This window comes from Haematobia irritans, chromosome 1 (assembly GCF_050003625.1).
Source record: "Haematobia irritans isolate KBUSLIRL chromosome 1, ASM5000362v1, whole genome shotgun sequence".
NCBI lineage: Eukaryota > Metazoa > Arthropoda > Insecta > Diptera > Muscidae > Haematobia > Haematobia irritans.
Genome location: NC_134397.1, coordinates 214641385 through 214652126, shown reverse-complemented (window position 1 = coordinate 214652126; position 10742 = coordinate 214641385). Strand labels below are relative to the sequence as shown.

Here is a 10742-nt window from a genome sequence, read left to right as displayed (position 1 = left end):
GAGCGATATTGAATTAAGTTGGTGGTGGTTGCTTGTTATTACAAAATTAACATTTTATTTTCCCTTGGGCAATTGATCAGCTACTTCTTTGATCCTTACAAATTGTGTGGTCCGCTGTTCGAATCCCCGTCCGGCAAAAGGTAAAATTAAAATAAAAAAATCATAAAATTGAATAATTTCTACTACAATGTTTGTATTACAGAAAAATGTGCTAAGAACTAAAAAATCTCGTGGAAGTGAGAAAGATGTGAGGGAATATACAATTAGGCAGAAACAAAATTTTGAGCATTCAGGTCAAAAACCTATGTTGTTAGCACCTATATTACCTGTTTATTTTCATAATTCATTATGATTGTAAATATATAAATAAATAAATAAAATTTTGAGCGCAATATTGTTTGGGAGAATTTTTTTAATCATATAATATTTTTGGGTGCAAAATGCTTCCAAACATATTATATGTTCACATAATATCATATTGTTTTTTGGAAGACAACATTATTGAATTTGGATGCAAAAATACAAAATGTTTGGAACTTAGACTACCCAAACATATATTGTTTAGACCAATATGCTTTCAAACATATTATATATTGGAAGAGATCAAACATATAAATGTTTGGGCAATACCCAAAAATGTATATGCTTGAAGCAAAATATGTTTGGGAGTATATGTTACAGAAGCGATTTTTTGTGAGGGTGTACATATTAGTGCATATCGGGCAAAAGATATATATGGGAGCTATATCTAAATCTGAACCGATTTCTTCCCAAATCAATAGGGTTCTATTCTGACCCAAATTAGGAACATGTGCCAAATTTGAAGGCGATTGGACTTAAATTGCTACCTAGACTTTGATTACAAAAATGTGTTTACAGACAGTCGAACGAGCGAACATGTCTAGATCGCCTGACCGGCCCTGAACAATATTGCCAAATACACCATGTGTCTATATAATCTCTTTCAGACTTTCCACTACAATTTAGAAACACTATTCTGAAATAGTCTCACACAATTTTGAAATTTACATAGATTTTTTTAGTAATATTTTCAATAATTAAATTTTATTATTCAAATTGTTTCCAACAAAAAGAAAATCGAAAATTTTATAAATAAATCTAGAACAATAATAATTTTTAATTTCTTTTACCACGCTCTTCATTTTCACGTAATGTTTCCGGATTATTAAAAGGCTGAACTTCACCCGAAGCCCATACACAATAGATGACAGCTGTTCCACTGAGAACAGTAAAAGCTAGCCAGAATACAGCACGCCATTCCAATAAAGTTGCCTACAATTTTTATGTTGGGGAAAAATAAGTTCACTTTTTTTGTTTGGCAATTTCGTATTGAAAATCTTACATTTGGTGTCATAACTCCAACCAAGTACGGGGTAATTACTCCAGTCATTGCTCCAATGCCATTTGTTATTGCCATTAAAGTTCCTGCATAATTTGGACTCATATCCAATGGACCCAATTTCATGCCAGCATAGTATGTACCCATGAAACCCAAACACAGAGTAAATAGAACAACGACAGCCAGGCGATTACATCCTGCATAGGAAGCAGCTACCATGAAGATAGCAGGACCAAAAGCAGCTGAAATTAAATTAAACAAGTATATACGGCCGTAAGTTCGGCCAGGCCGAATCTTATGTACCCTCCACCATGGATTGCGTAGGAACTTCTACTAAAGGCTGTCATCCACAATCGAATTACTTGGGTTGCGATAACACTTGCCGATGGCAAGGTATCGTAAAACTTTTTAGCACTGTCTTCTAAATTGTAAGTTAGCCCATACGGGGTATATATTAAACAAAAAAAGGCCGATTAAATACGTATATAATCTAGTTTGACAAAATTTTCTATAGAAATACAATTTTGACAAAATTTTCTATAGAAATGAAACCTTGACAAAATTTTCTATAGAAATAAAATTTTGACAAAATTTTCTATAGAAATAAAAATTTGACAAAATTTTCTATAGAAATAAAAACTTGACAAAATTTTCTATAGAAATAAAATGTTGACAAAATTTTCTATGGAAGTAAAATGTTGACAAAATTTTCTATAGCAATACAATTTTGACAAAAATTTCTATAGAAATAAAATGTTGGTAAAATTTTGTATAGAAATGAAATTTTGAAAAAATTTTGTATAGAAATAAAATGTTGACAAAATTTTCTACAGAAATAAATTTTTTACAAAATTTTCTATAGAAATAAAATTTTGACAAACATTTCTATAGAAATAAACTTTTGACAAAACTTTCTATAGAAATAAAATTTTAACAAAACTTTCTATAGTAATAAAATTTGACAAAATTTTCTATGGAAATAAAGTTTTGGTAGATTACAAAATTTTCTATAGAAATAAAATTTTGACAAAATTTTCTATGGAAATAAAATTTTGACAAACATTTGTATAGAAATAAACTTTTGACAAAACTTTCTATAGTAATAAAATTTGACAAAATTTTCTATGGAAATAAAGTTTTGGTAGATTATTTTTGGCGATATGGACCAATTTTTGTGTAATAAGTCATCGGCTATATATAACTAAAGACCGATATGGACCAATTTTTACATGGCTGTTAGAGGCCATATATTGACAAAATGTACCAAATTTCAACCGTATCGGATGACTTTTGCTCCTCCAATAGGTTCCGGACGTCAAATCTGGGGACGGTTTATATGGGAACTATATATAATTATGGACCGATATGGACCAATTTTTGCATGGTTATTAGAGGCCGTAAACTAACATCAGGTACCAAATTTCAGCCGGATCGGAGGAATTTTGCCCCTCCAAGAGGCTCCGGAGGTCAAATCTGGGGATCGGTTTATATGGGGGCTATATATAATTATGGACCGATATGGACCAATTTCTGCATGGTTATTAGAGGCCGTAAACTAACATCAGGTACCAAATTTCAACCGGATCGGATGAATTTTGCCCCTCCAAGAGGCTCCGGAGGTCAAATCTGGGGATCGGTTTATATGGGGGCTATATATAATTATGGACCGATATGGACCAATTTTTGCATGGTTGTTAAAAACCGTATACTAAGACCACGTACTAGATTTCAACCGGATCAGATGAATTTTGCCCCTCCAAAAGTCTCCGGAGGTCAAATCTGGGGATCGGTTTATATGGGGGCTATATATAATTATGGACCGATATGGACCAATTTTTGCATGGTTGTTAGAGACCATATACTAACATCAGGTACCAAATTTCAATCGGATCGGATGAATTTTGCCCCTCCAAGAGGCTCCGGAGGTCAAATCTGGGGATCGGTTTATATGGGGGCTATATATAATCATGGACCGATATGGACCAATTTTTGCATGGTTGTTAGAGACCGTATACTAAGACCACGTACCAAATTTCAACCGGATCGGATGAATTTTGCTGCTCCGGGAGGCTCCCCAAGCCAAATTTGGGGATCGGTTTATATGGGGGCTATACGTAAACGTGATCCGATATGGCCCATTTTCAATACCATCCGACCTACATCAATAACAACTACTTGTGCCAAGTTTCAAGTCGATAGCTTGTTTCGTTCGGAAGTTAGCGTGATTTCCACAGACGGACGGACAGCCGGACAGACGGACAGACGGACGGACGGACAGACGGACGGACGGACGGACATGCTTAGATCGACTCAGAATTTCACCACGACCCAGAATATATATACTTTATGGGGTCTTAGAGCAATATTTCGATGTGTTACAAACGGAATGACAAAGTTAATATACCCCCATCCTATGGTGGAGGGTATAAAAACAAGTATAAACGGCCGTAAGTTCGGCCAGGCCGAATCTTATGTACCCTCCACCATGGATTGCGTAGAAACTTCTACGAAAGACTGTCATCCACAATCGAATCACTTGGGTTGTGGTATCTTAAATCGTTTTCTATATTTTGAGCTAGTCCATACGTGGTATATATTAGACAAAAAAGGCATGTTTAGGTAAGTGTACAAATAATTACGAATCGATATGGACTTTTGCACGGTACGTAGGGAGCCAGAATTGAGATATGGGGGTCGCTTATATGGGGGCTATATACAATTATAAACTTGATATGGACCAATTTTTGTGTGATTGGGGATCGATTTATCTGAGGGCTATATATAACTATAGACCGATATGGACCTAGTTAAGGCATGGTTGTTAACGGCCATATACTAGCACAATGTACCAAATTTCAACTGACTCGGATGAAATTTGCTCCTCCAAGAGGCTCCAAAACCAAATCTCGGGATCGGTTTATATGGGGGCTATATATGATTATGGACTGATATGGACCACTTTTGACATGGTTGTTAAATATCATATATTACCACCACGTACAAAATTTCAACCAGATCGGATGAATTTTGCTTCTCCAAAAGGCACCGGAGGTCAAATCTGGGGATCGCTTTATATGGGTGCTATATATAATTATGGACTGATATGAACCAATTCCTGCATGGTTGTTGGATACCATATACTAACATCACGTACCAAATTTCAACCGAATCGGATGAATTTTGCTCTTCCAAGGGGCTCCGGAGGTCAAATCTGGGGATCGGTTTATATGGGGGCTATATATAATTATGGACCGATTTCGACCAATTTTTGCGTGGGAGTTTGAGGCCATATATTAACACCACGTACCAAATTTCAACTGATTCAGATGAATTTTGGTCTTCCAAGAAGCTCCGGAGATCAAATCTGGTGATCGGTTTATATGGGGGCTATATATAATTATGGACCGATGTGGACCAATTTTTGCATGGTTGTTAGAGACCATACACTAGTACCATGTTCCAAATTTCAGCCGGATCGGATGAAATACGCTTCTCTTAGAGGCCTCGCAAGCCAAATGTGGTGATCGGTTTATATGGGGGCTATATATAATTATGGACCGATGTGGACCAATTTTTGCATGGTTGTTAGAGACCATATACTAACACCATGTTCCAAATTTCAGCCGGATCGGATGAAATTTGCTTCTCTTAGAGGCCTCGCAAGCCAAATTTGGGGGTCCGTTTATATGGGGGCTATACGTAAAAGTTGACCGATATGGCCCAGTTGCAATACCATCCGACCTACATCAATAACAACTATTTGTGCCAAGTTTCAAGTCGATAGCTTGTTTCGTTCGGAAGTTAGCGTGATTTCAATAGACGGACGGACGGACGGACGGACATGCTCAGATCGACTCAGAATTTCACCACGAACCAGAATATATATATACTTTATGGGGTCTTAGAGCAATATTTCGATGTGTTACAAACGGAATGACAAAGTTAATATACCCCCCATCCTATGGTGGAGGGTATAAAAATATGTCTTTTCAAATGTTCAAATTTCCAATGATTAACCAAAAAGGGCGCCACCGTGGTGCAATGGTTAGCATACCCGCCTTACATACAAAGGGTCGTGGTGTCAATCCAGTTTATAAAAAAATTTATCAAAATGTTATTTCTATAGAAAATTTTGTCAAAATTTTATTTCTATAGCAAATTTTATCACAATTTTATTTCTATAGAAGATTTTGTCAAAATTTTATTTCTAAAGAAAATTTTATTTCTATAGAAAATTTGGTCAACATTTTATTTCTATAGAAAATTTTGTCAAAATTTTATTTCCATAGAAAATTTTGTCAAAATTTTACTTCTATAGAAGATTTTGTCAAAATTTTATTTCTATAGCAAATTTTATCAAATGTTATTTCTATAGAAAATTTTAACAAAATTTTATTTCTATAGAAAATTTTATCAAAATTTTATTTCTTTAGAAAATTTTATTTCTATAGTAAATTTTATCAACATTTTATTCCTAAAGAAAATTTTATCAAAAACTTTTTTATATAGAAAATTTTGCCAAAATTTTATTTCTAAAGAAAATTTTGTCACAATTTTATTTCTTTAGAAAATTTTATTTCTATAGAAAATTTAAACAAAATTTTATTTCAATAGAAAATTTTATCAAAATTTTATTCCTATATAGAATTTTATCAAATTTTTATTCCTATAGAAAATATTACCAAAATTTTATCTTTATAAAAAATTTGTTAAAACTTCATTTCTATAGAAAATTTTGTCACAATTTTATTTCTATAGAACATTTTATCAAAATTGTATTTCGATAGAAAATGTTGCCACAATTTTATTTTTATAAAAAATTTTGTAAAAACTTTATTTCTATAGAAAATTTTGTCAAAATTTTATTTCTAAAGAAAATTTTGTCACAATTTTATTTCTATAGAAAATTATGTCAAAATTTTATTTCTATAGCTTTTTTTTGTCAAAGTATTATTTCTATTTTTTTGTCAAATTATTATATCTATAGAAAATTTTGTGAACATTTTATTTCTAAAGAAAATTTTGTCACAATTTTATTTCTATAGAAATTTTTTTTTGTCAAAGTATTGTTTCTATTTTTTTGTCAAATTATTATTTCTATAGAAAATTTTGTCAAAATTTTATTTCTATAGAAAATTTTGTCAAAATTTTATTTCTATAGAAAATTTTGTCAAAATTTTATTTCTATAGAAAATTTTGTCAAAATTTTATTTCCATAGGAAATTTTGTCAAATTTTTATTTCTATAAAAAATTTTATTAAAATTTTATTTCTATTGAAAAATTTTTTTGTCAAAGTATTATTTCTTTTTTTTTGTCAAATTATTATTTCTACAGAAAATTTTGTTAAAATTTTATTTCTATAAAAAATTTTATTAAAATTTTATTTCTATAGAAAATTTTGTCAAAATTTTATTTCTATAGAAAAAATTTTCAATATTTTATTTCCACAGAAAATTTAATCAAAATTTTATTACTACAGAAAATTTTGTCAAAATTTTATCTCTATAGAAAATTTTGTCAAAATTTTATTTCTATAAAAAATTTTATTAAAATTTTATTTCTATAGAAAATGTTGTCAAAATTTTATTTCTATAGAAAAAATTTTCAAAATTTTATTTCTATAGAAAATTTTATCAAAATTTTATTTCTATAGATAATTTTGTCAAAATTTTTTCTACAGCAAATTTTGTCAATTTTTTTTTCTACAGAAAATTTGGTCAAAATTTTATTTCTATCGAAAATTTTGTCAAAATTTTATTTCTATCGAAAATTTTGTCAAAATTTTATTTCTATAGAACATTTTATCAAAATTTTATTTCTTTAGAAAATTTTATTTCTATAGTAAATTTTATCAACATTTTGTTCCTATAGAGAATTTTATCAAAATTTTATTTCTATAGAAAATGTTGTCAAATTTTTTTTCTATAGAAAATTTTGTCAAAATTTTATTTCTATAGAAAATTTTATCAAAACTTTTTTTCTATAGAAAATTTATCGAAATTTTATTTCTATAAAAAGTTTTGCCAAAATTTTATTTGTATCAAAAATTTTGTAAAAAATTTTGGCAATATTTTATTTCTATAGACAATTTTGTCAAAATTTTATTTCTATAGAAAATTTTGTCAACATTTTATTTCTAAAGAAAATTTTGCCAAAATTTTATTTCTAAAGAAATTTTTGCCAAAATTTTTTTTCTAAAGAAAATTTTGTCGAAATTTTATTTCTAAAGAAAATTTTGCCAAGATTTTATTTCTAAAGAAAATTTTGCCAAAATTGTGTTTCTATAGAAAATGTTATCAAAATTCTATTTCTATAGAAAATTTTGTCAAAATTTTATTTCTATAGAAAATTTTGTCAAAATTTTATTTCTATACAAAATTTTGTCAAAATTTTATTTCTATAAAAAATTTTATTAAAATTTTATTTCTATAGAAAGTTGTAAAAAATTTATTTCTATAGAAAAAATTTTCAATATTTTATTTCCACAGAAAATTTAATCAAAATTTTATTTCTATAAAAAATTTTATTAAAATTTTATTTCTATAGAAATTTTTGTCAAAATTTTATTTCTATAGTAAATTTTGTCAAAATTTTATTTCCATAGAATATTTAAAATTTTATTTTTATAGAAAATTTTGTCAAAATTTTACTTCTACAGAAAATTTTGTCAAAATTTTATTTCTATAGAAAATTTTGTCAACATTTTATTTTTATAGAAAATTTTCTCAAAATTTTATTTCTATAGAAAATTTTATCAAAATTTTATGCAAAATCTACCAAAATATTATAAATTCTACCAATTTACCGTACAGTAAAAATGTACCATTTTTGGTAGAATTCTAAGTGGTTTCACCGCTCTTTGGAATGCCGTTCGGACTCGTCTATAATAAGGAGGTCTAAACATAGAATCGAGCAGCATTCAGTGATAAGAGCGAAATTCGCCACTGTGGTACCACAATGGAATGAATAGTCTAAGTGATTAGGAAATGTAGGGCTGCCACTATACCTAATTTAATCCAACCAAATGGGTAAGGAAAGCTTCAAGACATAACTGTCTTGAGTTGGATGTATTTCAATCAAAAATTCACAACTGTCAAATTTTAGGCAAATCGAATAAAATCCCGAATCCTCCCTTCAACCCACTTACCTATAGCCGTCATCACCTTGCGTGTGTTAGTGATACTCAAAATTCCACTGGACATCAACCAATCGCCTACAAATCCAGATGAGATGGAAACAATCCACATCATTACGTAGGGTAATGATGAATATACTCCATTAGCTTTTATCGAAAATTGCATTACATCGGCCATATATTTGGGTAAATCGGAGACCATAATATAGAAACCCCAATCATGACCGATTTGGGCACAAACCAAAGCAATCATAGGCATACTAGTGAAAATGGCTTTCCATGGTGTGGGTGGTAAATCCGAACTGCGTGTTACAGAGCTCAACTCCCTCTCCAGATATTCACGTTCACTGGCACTAATAAAAGGATGGGATGAGGGGTCACTAGAGCATATTAAGGTCTAGAAATAATAAAAAAAAATATGTCGCTAATTGAGATCTTTAATTTTGTTCTACTTACAAAAATGATGAACCACAAAACACTTATGCCACCAAACAAATAGAAAACCACTGGCCATTCAAATGAAGCCAATAAAAAACCAGATATTGAGTTGGCCAAAATGGTGCCAATCTGACCACCACCCAAGACAAGGGCTCCCAATTTGCCTCGCTCGTTAATGGGTACCCAACGTGACAATAGAACACTTAATGCCGGGAAAGTTGTACCTTCTCCCAAGCCCATTAGAATACGCAAGGCGATCAAACCGGTCGAACCGCCCAGATTAATAGCCAATGGAGTGAAGATTGTAAAGATTGCCGTTGATAGAATACCCAAACTTAAAGTCCATTTGCCACCGAATTTTTCGGCTAATAGGCCGCCAGGTAGATGCGTTATAATATAGCCAATGTAAAACGATGACAAAATAAATCCTTGCAATTCCTCCGACCATTCATAATCGCCACCATGCTATATACAAAAATATGGAAAATGATTATTAAAATATTACAAGAATGGACTTGGCTCATCAAAACCCGACATACGATCACGGAATTTTATCGCTTCCACACGTGGTAAAATTAAATACTAGAAATACTGGTGAATCCAGCTGTGTAACTTACCGAAGTATCCGGATCTAGACCATCATCTTGGGCCGCACAAACTGCTGTTCCAATATTTTCTTTAGTATGATTTCGTTTGACCACCAATTCTGTGATAACTATGGACAGGCTAATGCGCATTGTATAGGCATTCACTATGGCCAAAAAGGCCATAACTGCTAACACCAAACGTTGCAGCATGTTGATAAGAAAAATTCAATATGTATGTATACGATGATGAAGGAAAAATATTTTTATTTATGAAATATAGCAAAAAACAATTTGGGTTACTTAGATTTGGAAGAAGGTAAAATAAGAGAGGTTGTAACAAAGAACGAATAGTCGTGTAAATTCCACAAAGATGGGGAAAGGGAAATTTTTCCCAAATCAATGTATCCCTGAAAATTCTCGTAAATTGAATAAAATTTCGATTATAGAAAGCCGAATTTTAACATCGCGATTTTCGACATTTTTATACCCTCCACCATGGGATGGGGATATATTAACTTTGTGATTCCGTTTATAACACATCGAAATATTGCTCTAAGACCCCATAAAGTGTATATTCTGGGTCGTGGTGAAATTCTGAGTCGATCTAAGCATGTCCGTCCGTCCGTCTGTCTGTTGAAATCAAGCTAACTTCCGAACGAAACAAGCTATCGACTTGAAACTTGGCACTTGTAGTTGTTATTGATGTAGGTCGGATGGTATTGCAAATGGGCCATATCGGTTCACTTTTACGTATAGCCCCCATATAAACGGACCCCCAAATTTGGCTTGCGGATCCTCTAAGAGAAGAAAATTTCATCCGATCCGGCTGAAATTTAGTGCATTGTGTAACTATATGGTCTCTAACAACCATGTAAAAATTGGTCCACATCGGTCCATAATTATAAATAGCCCCCATATAAACCGATCCTCCGATTTGGCTTGCGGAGCCTCTAAGAGAAGCAAATTTCATCCGATCCGGCTAAAATTTTGTACATGGTGTAAGTATATGTTCTCTAAAGGGTGATACGGTCAAAATTTGGTTAAGGGAAAACGCGTGAAAATCGGTAAAATCGTTTATTTAAAAAATCAAATTAAATTTCTTTTTCAAGTTCAATTAGTATAAAATTCAGGAAAAATATTCAGTTAGGCTTTCGCTTTTCCAAATCCGAATTGCCGGGCCTCACGCTTGACACCTGCCATCAGATTTTGTACAGCCACCTT

General features: G+C 31.4%; 1 protein-coding gene across 1 annotated transcript; it reads right to left on the bottom strand.

The window, feature by feature from the left end:
- Positions 1-1034: 1034 nt before the first annotated feature.
- Positions 1035-9796, bottom strand: LOC142222571 (putative inorganic phosphate cotransporter). The gene is made up of 5 exons (XM_075292783.1): positions 9552-9796; positions 8953-9399; positions 8509-8893; positions 1364-1602; positions 1035-1293 (listed from the first exon to the last, which is right to left on the bottom strand). The coding sequence occupies exons 1-5, from the start codon at positions 9729-9731 to the stop codon at positions 1138-1140; spliced, it is 1407 nt and encodes a 468-aa protein (XP_075148898.1). The 5' UTR covers positions 9732-9796; the 3' UTR covers positions 1035-1137.
- Between the last annotated feature and the right edge of the window lie 946 nt (positions 9797-10742).